General features: G+C 58.0%; 2 protein-coding genes across 2 annotated transcripts; both read left to right on the top strand.

Annotated features, from left to right (window-relative positions):
- The first annotated feature begins 759 nt into the window (after positions 1 to 759).
- On the top strand, positions 760 to 8,798 carry AQP2 (aquaporin 2). The gene is made up of 4 exons (XM_047868450.1): positions 760 to 1,204; positions 4,003 to 4,167; positions 4,581 to 4,661; positions 5,374 to 8,798. Exons 1-4 carry the CDS (start codon positions 845 to 847, stop codon positions 5,581 to 5,583), a joined length of 816 nt encoding a protein of 271 aa, XP_047724406.1. The 5' UTR covers positions 760 to 844; the 3' UTR covers positions 5,584 to 8,798.
- A 4,247-nt stretch (positions 8,799 to 13,045) lies between these two features.
- AQP5 (aquaporin 5) lies at positions 13,046 to 16,912 on the top strand. The gene is made up of 4 exons (XM_047868451.1): positions 13,046 to 13,408; positions 14,477 to 14,641; positions 15,036 to 15,119; positions 15,902 to 16,912. Exons 1-4 carry the CDS (start codon positions 13,046 to 13,048, stop codon positions 16,085 to 16,087), a joined length of 798 nt encoding a protein of 265 aa, XP_047724407.1. The 3' UTR covers positions 16,088 to 16,912.
- The last annotated feature ends 558 nt before the right edge of the window (positions 16,913 to 17,470 follow it).

The following is a 17,470-nucleotide window of genomic DNA, read 5'->3' on the forward strand; positions in this document are numbered from 1 at the left end:
GGCAGGGTGATGCTGGAATGGAAGCCCAAAGCTTCCTCGGTCAACCCCAGGTTGACCCCAGTCCCCAGGGCCAGGGTCCTAATGCCACTGAAACCACTCCCTGCCTCTAGGCTATGGGAGCTGCTCTTCGGCTGGGGTTCCGGGGAGCAGGTAAAGCTTAATACCTTACGGGTAATTGACTGCAAGAAAGCGAGCACAGAAGAGACAAAACCTTTATGCCTTGGAAGGTTCATGTCACAAGCCAACCAGTTGTTTTCCATCCCATTCAAGAGGGAATAATTGGAGGTTAACGACAGGAAGGACTTCCCAATCACGAGAAGGGGTAGCACTGACATCCTCTCTCATGGTCAGTTTTGGGAGAGGCGTTGTCCCTGCCTTGACCAACAGTTTGGGTCAGAGGGAGGGGGTTTGGCACAAGCCCCTGAGAGAATCCCCATTCACAGACCCGGTGGGGGTAGGGGAGGCCCTGGGGCAGCAGCCCTGGGGTAACCAGGGAACAAACACGGAAAAACCAGGGGACGTCAGTCCTTATCTGGAGCTCATTAATGGGGAACATTATTCAGCTGTGAAGGCCAAGATGGGGTGATAGGCATGTGGGTGGGCAGGGGTGGGGAGTGGGGGCAGGAGGCAGCCACAGCAGAGACAAGGTAATGGCCCAAACTCCACCTCTACCTCACGTGTCCGAATCCAGGATGGAAGAACCCTATAAATGCCCACAGCCCAGCCTCCCCAGAGACCCTGAGGGAGCAAGAGAGTGAGCGAGAGAGGGAAAGCACTCGAAAGAGCACTCCACAAGCTTCCTTCCACTCCGACTGCTGGGCCAGCCCCTGGAAGGCCTCACAGCATGTGGGAACTCCGATCCATAGCCTTCTCCAGGGCGGTGTTTGCAGAGTTCCTGGCCACACTCCTCTTCGTCTTCTTTGGCCTCGGCTCGGCCCTCAACTGGCCAAAGGCTCTGCCCTCTGTGCTGCAGATCGCCATGGCCTTCGGCCTGGGTATCGGCACCCTGGTGCAGGCTCTGGGCCACGTCAGTGGGGCTCACATCAATCCTGCCGTGACTGTGGCCTGCCTAGTAGGCTGCCACGTCTCCTTTCTCCGAGCTGCCTTCTACGTGGCTGCCCAGCTGCTGGGGGCTGTGGCAGGGGCTGCTCTGCTCCATGAGATTACGCCACCAGACATCCGAGGGGACCTGGCTGTTAATGCAGTGAGTAGCCAGAACTTCACCCCTTCCGTAAGGGGCAGACCCTGGGGAGGCCCTCGTACAGGGTGAGATGGGAGGGACCAGATCTGGGTGAAGGTCTGGGTGGGGGGAGAGAGAGATGGAGGGAGGGAGGGAGAGATGCTGGAGCCAGGAACACCAGTGTCGTAAGGGAGTCAGGGTGGAAGGAGGAGTAAGTTCAGAGCAGAGGCAGGACACAGGCAGGGTCTGCCGGCACCTTCTGCCCCGAGCCTCACCGAGGAAGAGAGCATCAGGGTTTCTGTTGACTCGATGCCTGCAATACAGTGAGGGCTGGGCTAGAACTCAGCAGAAGACGAGGTCCCAAAGCGGCTGTGCTTTCTGAACCGGGAGGAACCTCGGAGCGCTAGTCCCAAGGGTCTTCTTGAGGGAAGAAGGACCCGATGTTTCTTCGGCATCTACCGTGCATGAGCTTCACGGCAGGTACTCCTCACAGGCCACATGGTGACACCTCACAACAGCCCTGCAAGGTAGGGATGCGTACATCTGTGGCTTAAAGATGTGGAAACCGAGGTTCAGAAAGGGGGGAGTGCCAGAGCCAGCCTTCAAACCCAAACTGAGCCATCAGCTAAGACTTGTTTAGCAAACAGGGAAACTGAGGCTCAGAGAAGGAAAAGGTGGGCCAAAAGTTTGTCAGTACCAGGGAAAGTACAGAAGTCAAGGGAAGGCTGAAGGGGCAAGGTCTCTCCAGACCCTGGAGAAGGTCCCCAGAGCCCGTGACTAACTGCTGATTACACGAACAGTGGTTATTTGGACACCTTAGGCACTTTGGGAGCTCAGGGGAAGCCACAATCCCTCCCCCTCCACGTTCCCGCCCTCCGCCTCTCCTAGGTCTGTGCAGTGCCCAGGCATCTGAGGTCACAGGTGGGGGGGGGGGGGGAGCATAGTCTATGTCCCCTCAATACACTTGTTGCTCCACGCACCCCCACCCCCCCATCCCCAGCCAGGGCAGCAAGTGCCTCTTTCGTGCCTCAATCTCTTGCCTTTCTTGGCCTGCTCTATCCCTGGGCCACTGGATAAAAGCTCTGATGTCTCCGAAGGGTCCTCCACAGTCTCCGTGGCCACCGCCTCCTTTGCACAGGTGGCCCCTTCTCATGCAAGGGGAAGAGGTGACCCAGTTGGGGAATTTCTTTCTTCTTCAAAATGGAAAGTATGATGAGGCTGGGGGCTCAGGGATGAGAAAAGGTCTGGGGAGGATCCCCCAAGTCACTGCTCAGCATTAACATCTTGAGGAACTAGGGCGAACCCTGCCTGGCTGGAATGGGGCAGCAGTGGGGCTGGGTCGGCCTCAGGCTAGAGAGCTAGATGACCCCCAAGGCTGTTCCAGGTGTCCTCGGAGGTCACTGGAAAGGCCAGCTAGCCACCAGCAAGACATCACTGATGTGAACCTCTCCTATGCCAGGCCGGATATCACCTACCTCTTGGTATAACGCTGTAAAATGAATTCTGTGATACCTCTACCCCAATTAGTAAGCTGAGGCTCAGCATTCAGTGACTCAAATCACAGAACTAGCTGGTGTCAGCACCTGCAAGTGGACACAGAGCTGTCTGACACCAAATCCACGTCCACACCTCTCCCTCAGAAAAGCCATTTAACAGTGAGAATGGGGCTGGGGCTCTGCCCTTGTCATTTCCAGTCCTCGCACAGTCCTCCAGAATCTGTTTTGTTATCCCATTTGACAGAAGGATGAACTGAGGCTGAAGGAAGTAGAGTCCTATGGCAAGTCACAGGCATCCAAAGTATCTGCCTTTGAAGCTCTTTTTGCTGGCCCCCACTAGAGGCTCTAACATTGGACGACACAGGGGGGACTGAGGTTAGACCCTAGAGACCCAAGGGGGGCCGGCCCAATGGCTAAGGCCCAGGGGTGGAGGTTCAGGGCCCCGAGAGGGAGCGTGGGAGCTAAGAGCTGTCACAGTGCCAACAGGTGCAGTGCTCAGTGCTCTAAGGCAGGGTGTAGGACAGGATGACGAAACCAAGGGAGAAATCCAGTGCTGGGTGCGGCCCGGTTATGAAATTGCCTCTTTGCTCAGCCCCAAGTTCTCTCATTACCCAAGGCAGGGTCTACTGGGACCGTGGGCTCCCCACATGGGTGTGGAGGCATCATAGCATAGGGCACCAGCGCCCCCACCCCACCCTCCACAGAATGTGCAGGAAACAAATCCACGGGGCAAAACTGAGGTCTGAAACGCAGTGTGAAGCAGGCAAGATCAAGGGGAACAGGCAAGGTTAAAGGAAAGAGTTGTACCCTGGGCTCACGAGGTGAGGGGACGCCCTAGGACCATCCCCAGACCCAAGTCCCAAGACCCTTGCTGGGGGCCCTGTGCAGGAAGAAAGACGACAGACCTCTTGTTACACCAGTATCTTAATGGCCTAGAGAGCAAGGAAGGCCCTTCTGTTACCTGCCCTAAAGCTTCCCACTGCAGTCAAAACCTCTTCCCTGTTGTTTAGGAAACAAATTCGAGACCTCAGCATCCTTTGCCTATCACATCAGGCACACGACCACAGTCCCTAAATCCAACCGGTATGGAGTCAGTTTTCTACCTCTGGCCTGGGGACCACAAGCCAGCCTGGGATCCATCCCCCTGCCTTTGGGCCACAGTCCAGGAAAAAGCCATCATTCATTTGGGCTAAGGTGGCTGATAAGCCCAGGTGTTCCAGCCCCAGCCCAGAAGCCTCTCTGGAGCCTCGACTGCAGATGGGCAGGAGGAGGGAGCCAGAGTGGGGAGCCTGCTCAGCGCTCCCTTCCCCCGCTCTCTTTCCCCAGCTCAACAACAACACGACAGCTGGCCAGGCCGTTACAGTGGAGCTTTTCCTGACCCTGCAGCTGGTGCTCTGCATCTTTGCTTCCACAGACGAGCGTCGCGGAGACAACCTGGGCACGCCTGCCCTCTCCATCGGTTTCTCTGTGACCCTGGGCCACCTCCTTGGGGTAGGTCATGGCCACTGCTTCCAGCCTCCCTGGAGGGACAGACATATAGACCTTCCCCCAAAGAAGCAGACATACAGACCACTCTGGAGATAGACACACAGAACCCCCCCCCCCCCCCCGCCAAAGTGACAGACACAAAGACCCCCCAGAGGGACTGATACACAGAACTCCCCAGAGGGACGGGCACGTGGCCACATCTCAGAAGCTTTGACTCCCAGACACCCCAAAGGAACAGGTCTCACTCTGGCCTCCAATGAATACAGAGCTCTGTAAATACATGGACTAATTGCCCATCCCGAGGGGGGGGTTCCCTTTCAACCGAGGCCAAGTACTGCAGAGGGGCGCAAGGACTCCCCGCACCACCCCCATCCTCTCCCTTTACTTTCTTCTCTGACCCCTGCCTCCCATTGTAGATCTACTACACTGGCTGCTCCATGAATCCCGCCCGCTCCCTGGCTCCTGCTGTTGTCACCGGCAAGTTTGATGACCACTGGGTAATGGCCAAAACCTCCCTCCCTGCCTCCCTTTCCCGAAGAACCCCATCTCAGCAAGGGCTGGAATAGAGTGGGCTCACAGCTCAGTAAACCCTTCCCACGCCTCCCCTCCTCCCCTGGGAGCAGTGGGTTCCTCCCTCCAGTGTGATGCCCAAGACTTAGTTTCCACATCTGCAGGTGAGGATAGCAGCAGTTGTTAACCTCATGGGCTTTTGGGAAGAGTTAAGCGAAGTTACTTAAGTGAGGTGTGAAACAGCTCCGCACAGGGCACCGCAAGCTCCACAAGTGGTCATACTGATACCAGCTACACACGTGTATTTTTATTATTTAGGCTTACCTAGGGCTAGTATGTGCCAGGCCTCGTTCTAGGTGCTTTGCAAATACTAACTGCTCTAGTTTTCACGGCCACCCTAGGAGGTAGGCATTCTTACCATGCATGGAAACTGAGGCACACACAGTCTGCTTGGAATTCGCACCTCGAACCTCCCCCTGAGCCGTCCTCCCCAACAGCTGCTGCTGTCATTACCAAGCCAATCCGCCGGTGACTGCATTAATCGCGCGGGAGACACCCCCCCCCCCCACACACACACACCTTTCAACACGAAGTTGGGGTGGGGAGCGCGTCTCGAGGCTGAAGGGCGCGGCGGAGTCGGGGCTCGGCCCCACCGTGCCCACCGTCCCCCGCGCCGACCGTCCTCTCTGCCCACCCCAGGTCTTCTGGATCGGACCCCTGGTGGGCGCCATCCTGGGCTCCCTGCTCTACAACTACGTCCTGTTCCCGCCTACCAAGAGCCTGGCGGAGCGCCTGGCCGTGCTCAAGGGGTTGGAGCCCGACGCCGACTGGGAGGAGCGCGAGGTGCGGCGGCGGCAGTCGGTGGAGCTGCACTCACCGCAGAGCCTCCCGCGGGGCAGCAAGGCCTGAGCTCGCCGCCCGCCCGGCCCCGAGGCACCCCCGCCCCCGGCTCGGGGGAGCGCCGAGTGACTGCCTGCGGGTCGCCCGCCCCGCCCCGCCCCTCCTCTCCCCAGGTCCGCAGCCGGCCCCGGTACCGAGCAGCCGCTGCCGGGGCTGCGGGGTGGCGGTGAGCCCGGCAGCCCTCCCCCCCCCCCCCCAACGCCTGTCCCCAGGCTGCAGGCAGCGAGCAGTCGACCCTCTGGCCCCTTGCAGGGAGCTGGACGCTTGGGGAGGGAAGGCCGGCAGGCAAAGGGAGGCTGTGGAGGGGCCGACTCGGGTACTGCTGGGGAGGCGGGTCTGGGAATGGCGCGTCAGGTCTTGCTAGTGGGCAAGTGTGAGTGCCTCTCTGTCCCCAAGTGCACGGTTGTGCACGCTCCTGAGTGTGAGCGGCTGTGCCTGTGTTGGTGCAAGTGTACTGGGTGGCAACCGCTCACTCCCCTCTGGACCCCTTCCTCCCCCACCCGCAATAAATCCACTTCTTCTGCAGTCTGATCACCCGCAGGAGCTCTAAGAGAGTGCTCCCCAGGAGAAGGGAAGGGGAAGGTCCAGAGGCCACTGTAAGAGGGCTGAAGGGAGGGGAGGGCCCTGGTTGCCAACCCCTACCCTGCCTCTCGTGGAAAATTCCCCTGGGCTGCAGCGCTGGGCCCCAAGATTTGCCAACATCCACTGCTAGAGACAGAGAAATATCAACCAGAGAATGGCTCCCCTAGAAGTGGCCTCTGGAAAAAGGCAGGGTTGGGTGGCCAAGGATGGCCCGAGGGAAGACCTCTTCGGAGAAGGAAGCTGGCGTATGTGTGCGCATGCCTGTATGTGTGTGTACATCCCCCACATGCGTGCATGAGACCCCCGTCTCCAGGGGTCTCCAGCCCCGGAGATTAGCCTGTGGCAGAGAAAACAAAAGCCCTCTGTGGGCCCCTGGCCTTTGTCTTGGGGAGAGGAGATTTGCAACCAGACACTTGGTGAAAGGAGACACTGTTTCGCAAGTGAGCCCTCTCTCCCAGCACGCTTGCTCCTCGATGGCTGGCTGGGCAAGGCATTCAGGCCCCAGACCACAGGCGCCCTCCCCAGGCACTGTTCTTCCTCCCCAGGAACCTCTCTCCTCTCCCCCCCCTTAAGTTTCCACCATAGGACAGTTACTGGGGGGAGAGCAGCCTAGCACTGACGGGACCACGGAAGGGAAATGACCTGTCCAGGCAGAGGTGGGTCTGTGTCTAGAGCCTGGGCTTCTAAATTTCCAGGCCAGTGCAATGGTTCTCAAATGAGATTAACTGGGATTAAGTGAGATGATGCATGTAAAGATGCTGTGTGAACTGTAATTCCTCATGCCATTAGCACGCATTATTGAGATTATTTCATTATTTCCACTTCCTGCGGGGAGAATACGGAAGGGGCCCGATCCTCGGCCTCTTTTACCTTCTTTAGTTGGTGGGCAGTGCCAAGGAAAGCCCTGGGACCCCAGGCAGAAGGAGGTGGGCTTGGGGCTGGCCCCCTCCCCGTCCAGCCTCTTAACCTCTCCTGACCCTGAGCACCCCCTGCCTGTTCTCCCATTTTCTTCCTTCCACCACTCAGTCCATCCATTCTCTCCCTCCCTCTCCAGCCTGCTGCAAAGCTAATCTAAGAGTCGCATCTTCAGCCCCCTTTTCCATGCACTGTTGCCTCCATGCTTCCAAGGCTTTTATCTGTGTCTGTCCCACAGGGCACCAAGCACCCACTGTGCACCAGAGTCTCCAGCCCCTTCCTGACCTCCACTCCCTTCTGAGATGGACTGGGTATGAGGAACATCTGTGTGACTGTGACCACATCCTCATCTATGCTTTTCTTTCTCTTTTCCTCGACCAAAGCTCCCTTTGGGGTCACAAAAAGGCTGCCCTGGGCCACAGGTGCTATGAAGATGATTGTTCCAAACCCCAGACAGCTGGTGACAGCCACCTGGCTCACTACTCACTACCAGGGGAGGGGTTATATCAGAGACTAAAGAGCTAACCTCCAGGGCTGTACTCGTGGTAGCTGAGTGTCCTTGCTCTGGACATTCAAAGGCAGTAAGGCACTGAGCTGTGGGCCAATCCTGAACGTGTCTCGGGCACCTCATCCCCACTCTACCTCACTCCAGCAGATCCCCCCGGAAGTTGCCAAGAATTTCTCTCTATGTCTATTCCACTTCCTGGATTGCACCTCCCCTAGAGCCAGATGTGACATCCCCACAAATTCCTGTCCTGATTGCTCAGATCGGGATCACTAAGGTCAGAGGTCGAAGCAGGACTCAAAGTGATGAGGATGGAGGGGACCCGATGCCAACTGACCATCTCCTGTGTCCCAACCAGTGTGTTGGGTGTTTTATATGCACTGGCTCATCTAGTCCTCTTAAAACTTCAGGTGGGTTAGAGAAGGACAATGACTTCCAGCTACGTGGGCTTTTAACATTTCCGGCACAATCCCTATCATCTCCTGTGATTATCTCCCAACCCTGTGAGACAGGCGGAACAAACATCGTTCTTCCCATTTTATAGATTAAGGAACTGCATTTCAGAGACTGGTCTAAAGTCACACAGCTGAATGTAGTGGAGCCAAGGCTTGAGCTCAGGCCTTCTTATTCAAAAGCCCATGGTCTGTCCCTGCAGAACTCACAGGAGACCAGGTCTGGTCTGAGGCAAGTCCTGGTTCCCTCTTGGGAGCCCCTGAGCCTGTCCAAGCCCAGCCCTCTGTCTTGTGATGGACACGATATCTTGGGGACGGCCACAGCAGGGTAGGGAGTAAAGGACAAAGAACACCAGGCTGGTTTCTGCCCTTGGAAAGCTCCCAGGCCGGAGGAGGATGGAGGTCAGACACACTCAGAACGAGACAGAGGCAGGGCACCATGGAGGCAGGTGGCTAGGTTTCCAGGTCCTCGAGCTGGGGACAGAGAAGGCTTTGAGCTAAAGGGAAAAGGTGGCTGACCACCAGGTCCCAGAAGCACCCATTCCCACATCCTCACTTTGTGCCTGCAAAATGTTGCCTTGACGTTGTCTTGTATCTTTAAGCTGTGATTCTGTATATATGCAGTGCCTCCCAGGCAAGACTGTAAGCCCTTTGGGGGCAGGGCTCCTTTCGGCTCTTGGATGGTATTCTCCTATCTATCTTCCTTCCTCTGTCTTGTCTGGCACAGTGCACTGTAAATAGTAAGCACTCAATAAATGCTCATTTGCCAATAAGTGCTATTTCTTCCACAACTTAGAAATGGTCAATATCGTCCAAAGTGCCAGAAGACAGACTGGCGTCTCTCACGTGTCATGAGCTCCCCAGAGCTGCTGTTAGGTACGGTCCAGAAGGAATTTCAATGCTGAATAAGCAACTCAACTGAGGTAGCCTGTGGTGGCAAATTCCCACAGCCAACCTGGCCAAAATGGGCACCCTGGGCTTTGTGACCCAGGTGGCACCATGGAGAGAGCACCGAGATACGGGCAAACTGTGTGTCCTTCAGAGAGAGCAAAGAACGGTCCCTTTTGGTCCCCTCGTGCTGGCTGCAGCATCGTGTCGGAAAGTCAGGACAGGGAGCTCCATGTTCTGGGACAACACCTAATACTCAACATGTCCGAAACTGACCTGCTCTGCTCCCCAGACCTGCTCCTCTCACCGTCCTCCCCATCTCAACGGATACATCTCTGTCTTTGAGCTGCACAGGCCAAAAAGCTCCAGTCACCTTGACTCCTTGTTCTCATATGCCACATGGGCTCCATCAGGGGATCCAGTCAGTGCTGCCTTTTTGAGGGATCCAGAATCCCATCACTTGCCTTCAGTACCTCCACTCAGGTCCAGGGCACTGTCACCTCTCCCTGGATAGGAGCCTACCTGCTTTTATTCCTGTCCCTCTGGTCTCTTCTCAACACAACAGCAAAGGAGTTGCTGTTAAAAAAAAAAAAAAAAAAAAAGTTAAAAAACTTTGTCAGACCACCTGGGTGGCTCAGTCAGCTAGGCGTCCGACTTCAGCTCAGGTCATGGTCTCACAGTTCGTGAGTTCGAGCCCCACATGGGACTCTGCACTGACGATGCAAAGCCTGCTTCACGTCCTTTGTCTCCCTCCCTCTCTCTCTGCCCCTCCCCTGCTCCCTCTCTCTCTCTTAGAAATAAACATTAAAAAAAAAAAAAAAAAAAAAAACCACTTTGTCAGACCATACCAGTCCTCAGCTCAGTGACTTCTTCCTTCTCTCCAGTGAAGCCTGCAGGCCTTTTGGTGGTGCACGGGTCTGCCCCCCTCCGCCACCTCTGTCTTCACCTCCTTATGCTCTTCCGGTGTTCTCTCTGCTCCAGTAACCCTGGCTGTTCCCTCTGCCTGGAATGTTCTTCTCCCAGATATATGCCTGGATCTCCCCCTCTCCTCTTTCAAGTGCTTGCTCAGATGTCAGCCTCTCAATAAGACCTACACTGACACCCCACTGAAAATTTCAAGAAACCTTCACTCCCTGCCCAGCCCCCTTACCATATTCTTTGCTTCCATAGCACTTACCAGATTCTATCACACTATCTAATTTACATGTGTCCATTGTTTATCGTCTGTCTCCTTTCACTAGAATGTTCGCTCCCGCAGGCAGTCAGGTAGTCTGCTAGCTCATGGCTATACCCCCAGTGCTTAGAACAGTGCCTGCTAAACAGCGACTGCTCAATAAGCCCTTGTGGAATGAATGAATGATTCTTCTCAACGCTGGGGAGTGGGTGGGGCCCCAGGGGCATATCTGCTGCCAGTTACCCTACCATTTCTACCTGTCCCAGGGAATACAGGGGTCCCTATATCGGGAGAGGAGGGAAGGGGGCTCTCCCTGAGAGATTCTAACTCTCCCTGCCGCACACGGGGAGATCTATTTCCCAGCCCATAGAGGTCGCGGAAAGCATCCCTCTGGGGCTGGCAAGGCAGGGCCCAAGTTCTCAGGGCAAAGACAATTCCAGGACCTAGTAGCTATAGTAGTTTCTCGTGACAACCTTGGAACAGAGCAACCCTGATGTTTGGAGAGAGATGGACGGACCTCAGGCACAGGCCTTGGAAATGTGACCAGTTGTGCCCTCTGAGGCCTGGGGTGGGGGGTGGGGGGTCATCAGGGTCATTTTTCCAGTCTGGGACAGGCCTGCCCTCAGCCCCAAACCCAGGTGAAAATCCAGGGCACAGCTGCTATGCTCTTCCAGGGGCAGGGCTCCAGGACCCATGGCAGAAAGGACAGACAGACTTCTGCCTTCAGAGGAGAGAAGTGGAGGAGGAGCTGCTCTGGGAGGAAACACGGAACTGAGGAGGAACAATAGCGGGGTTTCTTTGGTCCCTGTTTTCTTTGGCCTCTTAGCTGCCACGGGGCCCAGAGCCCGCTCCTCCAGGTCTTTGGCTTTCCTCCGGGCCCCTCCCCCTCGTCCCTGCTGGGCAGACTACCAGAGGGGTACCTGTTTTCTCCTTCTGCTGCACCCTCTGCATAGCTCCACACGGAGCCCTCGGGGGACTTGGAAAATTATAGTCACATACACACACAACATGAGGAAACTCTACTGAGCCTTACTCGGTACCGGGCACTGGGCTGAGTGCTTCCCAAGGACGCCTGGTAATAGCAGATGGTGGAGTCTTTAGTGGAACTCCTCTCCAGGGATCCTGGGGGTGGGCCCTTGCCCCTCCTCCAAACCTTGGAGGGCCCTCCAGCCTCATTCCCTACGTGCCTAACCCGAGACTGGGAAGGGGGAGGGGTGAGAGGGCGAGGGCCGGTGGAGAGCAGCTGGGAGCTCAGGGAGAAGGGAGAAGGACAGGAGGAGGGGGGTGGGAGCTGGAAGAAAGTGTCACCCAGTCCAGGGGTGGGAGGGCTGGAAAAGACCACATGTAATAGAGATGGGCATGGAAATTGAGGTAGAGACAGAAACAAAGAAAGTCACAAATTAAAAGGCAAAGGAAAATGAAACAGAAGAGATAGAAACAGAGGTGAAGAGAGACTGAGCCAGAGCCTAAGGCTAAGACTGTAAAAGGAAAGAAGAAGGGGGAAAGAAGGAAAACTGGAAGGAGAAAGACAGAGAGAGCCTAAGAGGCAGAGACTCAAATGAGACAGAGGGACAAAGAGATCATGAGGCAGACTGAGACACAGACGGAGAGAGGAAGAGACTGCCAGAGGGAGAAAGGGCAGGTGGAGAGACTGAAGAGACAGACAAGAAGTCTGAAAGAGAGAGACAGGTTTTGGAGGGAGAGACCGAAGGAGAAAAAGAGCAGAGCAGAGATTGCAAGAGAGAGAGGAATCAAGACTGAGTGAGGGTTTGAAGGAAGAGAAGACCAAGAAGACAGAAAGGAGGGGGTGAGCAGCAGAGGAGGAGAGGGAAAACCTGGGATCCAGAGTAGGGGACTCCAGGAGGAAGGCAGGAGAGGCCAAGACCAGGCGCAGGAGGTCGGTGGTGCGCCAGCACCCCCCACCCCTAGTTCCAGGCGCTCGTCTCTGACCCAAAACAAAACCGAAGCCGGTCATGCTCCCTCCCGTCCCATGGACAAAGTGAACTCCCAGCCGCCACCCTCTTCGGGACTCACTGGAATCCCGAGTTCTGCACCCCCGGAGGGGCTGGCAGGGCTGCCCAGGAGAGGGAGCCTCTTGGGGCTACCGGGCGTCGAGGACTGCCGAGCGCAGGACAGGCTGGCACTGTGCCCGCTTTTCCCAAAACGCCCCCGCTCCAACCCGGGAAGCCAGCCTGGCCTGGCCCGGCCAGGGAGAGGCCCACGACGGCCGGACCGCCCCGCACGGCCCAGCCCGGCCACCCGCCCCCGCCATCGCCGGGCAGGGAGCTGAGTGGAGCTGCCCTCTGGGGAATCGCATCATTCCAGCCCTGCCGGGAGTGAGGCCGGGTCAGGATGCCCGGGTCGCAGGAGGAAAAGGAGGAGCTGGACCCAGGACCCGAGGAGAAGAAAAGGGGAAGACCAAGGACGGAGATAGAAGGCCAGCGGAGGTAGACGGCCCGAGAACAGTCGGCCCGGCGAGGCCGGAACCGGAGAAGTCTCGCAGGGAGCCGGCACAAGCAGCGCGGAGGAGAGCGCAGGAGCCGCCCGGGGCGCACCATGCGCGGGTCCCCCGCCACCCGGCCGGTCTACACGGCCGCCTGGGTCACGTGGCCCGGGCGGGTCCGCTGCGGCCCCGGCGGGGGGTCGGGCGCCGGACCGGGGGCTCGCCGGGCCCGGGGCAGCGGCGAGCCGGCGGTGGCCGCCAGGTTCCCTCCCTGCGCGCCGCGCTGCGCCCCGGGCGTGGGAGCCGCCCACTGCTCCCCCGCGCGCGCCCCCCCGCCGCGGGGCGCCCGCCCTCTATATAGCGCGCCCCTGCCGGGTCCGTGCCAGGCCGCTAGCCACGCAGTGGGCGCCGCAGAGCGCGCCGCGTCCGGGAGCCAGCCCCCCGCCCCCTGCGCCGCAGCCCCGACGGGCGTCCCCCGCCGCGGCCGCCGCCGCCAGGCCCCCGCGGCCACCATGAAGAAAGAGGTGTGCTCCGTGGCCTTCCTCAAGGCCGTGTTCGCGGAGTTCCTGGCCACCCTCATCTTCGTCTTCTTCGGCCTTGGCTCGGCCCTCAAGTGGCCGTCGGCGCTGCCCAGCATCCTGCAGATCTCGCTGGCCTTCGGCCTGGCCATAGGCACCCTGGCCCAGGCCCTGGGACCCGTGAGCGGAGGCCACATCAACCCCGCCATCACCCTGGCCCTCCTAGTGGGCAACCAGATCTCCCTGCTCCGGGCTGTCTTCTATGTGGTGGCCCAGCTGGTGGGTGCCATTGCCGGGGCCGGCATCCTCTATGGGCTGGCACCAATCAATGCCCGTGGCAATCTGGCCATCAACGCGGTGAGTGACCACGGGGCTAGGGTGGGGCAGGGACCCTGGGGTGGGTTCCTGACCAGGGCCGTAGAGCCCATCTTGAGGGTGGGTGCCACAGAATGAGCCACTTACACCCTTGCCAGGAAGGGCAGAAAGATGAGTGTCCAGGCTGGTGTGTTTCCCTGTTCAGCCTCCCTGGTTCATGCCCCCCTCCCCTGCCCACTCCCCTCCTGCTGCTCTTCCCGGGAAGCCTCTCCTGTTGCCTGTTGTCCCTCCTTTCTTGCCGGAAACTTCCGGCTTTCTCGTGTCTCAAACCGGAGTTTTGCCTTCCCCTTGGGACCTTCCCTGCTCCTGTCCCGCTCCTTATTGTAGTGGTTTCGTGGAACCATCAGAAAGAGATGGGTTGTAATCCTGGCTTTGGGTGCCCCTGGCTCCTCTGGGTCTCATTTTTCTCAGCCATTCCATGGGGGTGGTCATAACCCACCACAGCAGGTGCCAAGGGGATTACATTTAGAATCCATGCTTGGGAACCCCTTAATGTGGTGTCACTGCGTAGGGTCTGTTGAATATGGGCTCCTGTTCCCGGTCCCTGCCTCCACCCCCTCCCATAGCCCCAGATTCAGTCCCCATGTCCCATGCAAACTGGGTTCATTAATCAAACACAGAGGAGGATTTTCTCGACCATTGTCAAACTGTGAGTCAGCCCCACCGGAGAGACGGGTTTGAGGCTGGCACTGGCAGCGGGTCAGACACGGGCGGGAGGCAGGCAGGGGGTGCAGTCGGCAAACTGGGTAGCTGCCCACAGGAGGGAGGGTAAATGCCAGCTTGTGGAGGTTGGGACTGGGCAGAACCGTTGGCAGGACCTTGTCCAAGAAAGCCTCCCCTCACACTCTGCTCCTCGGCCACAGGCCTGTGCCCTAAGCTTTGCACACCCTGCGAAGTATATAATCTCTTCAGCAAATGACCTCTCCGTGCGCAAGGCTTGGCTTCCAGGTGCCCCGGCTGTCCGTGTCCGTGGAGGCGAAAAGTGCCATCCCCCAAGCCGCTGGCCATAGAGCTAGAAGGCAGGGGTTCTAACCCACCCTCCCCTTTCAGCTCAACAACAACACAACACAGGGTCAAGCTATGGTGGTGGAGCTGATTCTGACTTTCCAGCTGGCGCTCTGCGTCTTCTCCTCCACGGACTCCCGTCGCACCAGTCCTGTGGGCTCTCCAGCCCTGTCCATCGGCCTGTCTGTCACACTGGGCCACCTCGTGGGGGTGAGCAATGCTGCCACTTGGCTGGAGTTGTGGGGAGCCCCTCAGGCAAATAACAGGGCCCTCGCACAACATCCCAGCAGTTAAGGCCTAGAGTGGGGCGGCCGTACCCTGTCCCAGGCTGGACGCCCCCAAAGCTTCTCTAGCCTGAGGAAAGATGGGAGTAAGTGGGAGTTGGGGTGGAGGCAGGAAATCAAGTCCAAGCACAGGACTTGAGAAGAAAGAGTGGCGCATAGGGAGGGACCTGTGGAGGGAGAGGTCACCAGCCTAGGAACCAGGAGACTTGAGTCAGAGACCTGGTTGAGCCCCTGAACTTCTGGGTGACCCTGGGAGAGACCAGGCCTTTAGGAGTGGACAAGCATGTTGCCCTCCTCACCACCTGCCTCTCTCTGTCCAGATCTACTTCACTGGCTGCTCCATGAACCCAGCCCGCTCTTTCGGCCCCGCAGTGGTCATGAAGCGCTTCAGCCCCGCTCACTGGGTGAGTCTGGGCCCTCCCCTGGCTCCCTGGCAATGAGAGCCTGAAAACCTGGCCAGGAGCGCCCAGGACTGTCTGGATGCTGTGGGCCCAGAGCTTGGGGGTGGCCCTGGGAGGTGTGGCTGGAGAAAGGACGGGATACAGAAGGGGATGGGATGCAGCCAGCGCAAGGACCGGGGTAGCTTGGGGACTGACTATGTGTGTCTGTCCCTCTAGGGAAGGCAAGTTCTGTTCCTCTGTGTTGATCTCTGAGGATTTTGTGTTTGTCCTTCTGGGGTGGGGCATGGAAGGTGGCATATCTGTGTGTCCTCTCTGATGTTTTATTTATCTGCTCCTGTTGAGGGGTTGAGAGAGCCTTCCCTCCTGTGGGCCTGTCCCTCTGGACAATCTATCTGAGAACTCACGTTCCCTCTCTTCAGGGTCTCTCTCCCTATGTGGAAGGGAGAGTTCTGTTGTCTCTCCGAGGATCTATATGTCTGTTTCCTCTGAAGGGTCATTTGTCTCTCTTTAGGGTGAGGTTGGGCGGGGGGGCAGTTGCTGTCCTTCTGGGGATCTGTCTCCTTTGAGGATCTGAGTGTCTGTGGTCCATGTCCCTGTCCCTGGAGAATAGGGTATCAGCGTATCTGTTCCTGAGTCAGGAGACAGTCTCTCGCTCTGGAGGTCTGGAACTCTGTACATCCATCTTCTCTGAGGGCCCATGGGTCTGTCCTCTGCAGGGGGAGCCGTGGGTCTCTGAGGCCTGAGACTCAGCTCCCTGATGCTGCCCTTCCCCCTCCCCCCGCCAGGTTTTCTGGGTAGGGCCCATTGTGGGGGCCATCCTGGCTGCCATCCTCTACTTCTACCTGCTCTTCCCCAACTCCCTGAGCCTGAGCGAGCGCGTGGCCGTCGTCAAGGGCACGTATGAGCCTGAGGAGGACTGGGAGGAACAGCGAGAGGAGCGAAAGAAGACCATGGAGCTGACCGCCCGCTGACCAGTGTCAGGCACGGGCCAGACCCTCAGCCCCTGAACCTCAGGGGAAAAAAATATATATATATATGACAGCAAAGCTTCCTTCCCCCACCGCTGGGTCCTCTGGGCTGGGTTGGAGGTGCTGGCTCCCCCAGCTTCACAGTTAGGGATGGGAGCAGGAACCCATGATGGGACTCGGGCAGGGGCAGGGGCCAGGGACTGGGGCCTGATGGGGAAGGGTCTCTCTGGGACAGGACAGACTGCTGCCCTGAGGTCAGACCTCAGAGACTGTGAAAGTACCACCAAGCTTACAGGCTTCCCCGGGGCCAGGCCAGGAAGAGGGGGGGTGGCCTGCAGTGTGCAAGCCCCCACCCTCCTCCACCCCACCTCAAGAACTGGAGGGGTCCTAGTCCCTAGGACAGCAAAGGCCGCCCCTCCCCAGATTGCCTTAGGAGGGAGACAGACCGGTTCATTCAATGCTGCCTTATTTATTTCTGCTCAAGAATGCACGGGGCAGGGCTGCTGGTGTTTGGGGTAGGGGCTTCCCAATAAACCACTGACGTTGATGTTCTCCCTCATCTCTCCCCAGAGCCTCTCTTTGGGACACCTCTGTCCCTCTGGACAATCTGTCTCCTCTTCATCATCCCCTATACTCCCCATGATCTCCACAGTTCTCTGTGGATAGACAGGGAAGCAGAGGCCAGGGGAGGCTTAGAGAGTCATAGAGACGAGGTCAGGAAGAGAGAGGGTGAGGGAGAGAGACCAAATATGGAAATAGAGCAAGAAGTCAGGAGCGAGCCGTGAGAGCAGAGGAGGGGTCCTCACCAAGCCACCTGCCTGCTTGCCCCTCCCATCTCAGCTATGTCAAGTCTGGGCCACTTGAGGAGGGCCTGGCACTGGGGCCAGGGAGTGCCAGGCCAGGGAGAGGAGAAGTGAACTAGCCAGCAGCCCCTTGAGATGCCAAGGGGGTGATCGGCCGGGTCTGTCATCACGGAGGAGGCACAGCCCTGGACTCCCCTCTGTACACCTCACTGTTCCAAAAAGGTGCCATGCTGGGAGCCTGCAGTCAGAGGGAAAAACCCCCTGTCCGCCCCACACACATACCCAGAAGCCACAGCCAGTCCAGCCTTTTCCTGGGCCTCCTCTCTCCTGCCTCTGCCAGCCACTGTTCCCACCATCTTCCCCAGGAGGCCTGTAGCTCTGCTCTTATCTGGCCTGTCCCCTTGTCACTGACACTCTTTAGGCAGCCGCCTTAAATTCACTGAGTCTCCATCTCTTCAGCTATAAAACAAGGTTTAAAAATGCTTCCCTCACAGGGTTGCTGTGGGAATGGTCTAAGATGAAGGGAGTGAGATTCCTGGGACCAGTCGGCCCTCTGTGGGAAAAATGGTGGAAGTCGTGCAGA

The sequence above is a fragment of the Prionailurus viverrinus genome, chromosome B4, assembly GCF_022837055.1.
Source record: "Prionailurus viverrinus isolate Anna chromosome B4, UM_Priviv_1.0, whole genome shotgun sequence".
In the NCBI taxonomy this organism is placed as follows: domain Eukaryota; kingdom Metazoa; phylum Chordata; class Mammalia; order Carnivora; family Felidae; genus Prionailurus; species Prionailurus viverrinus.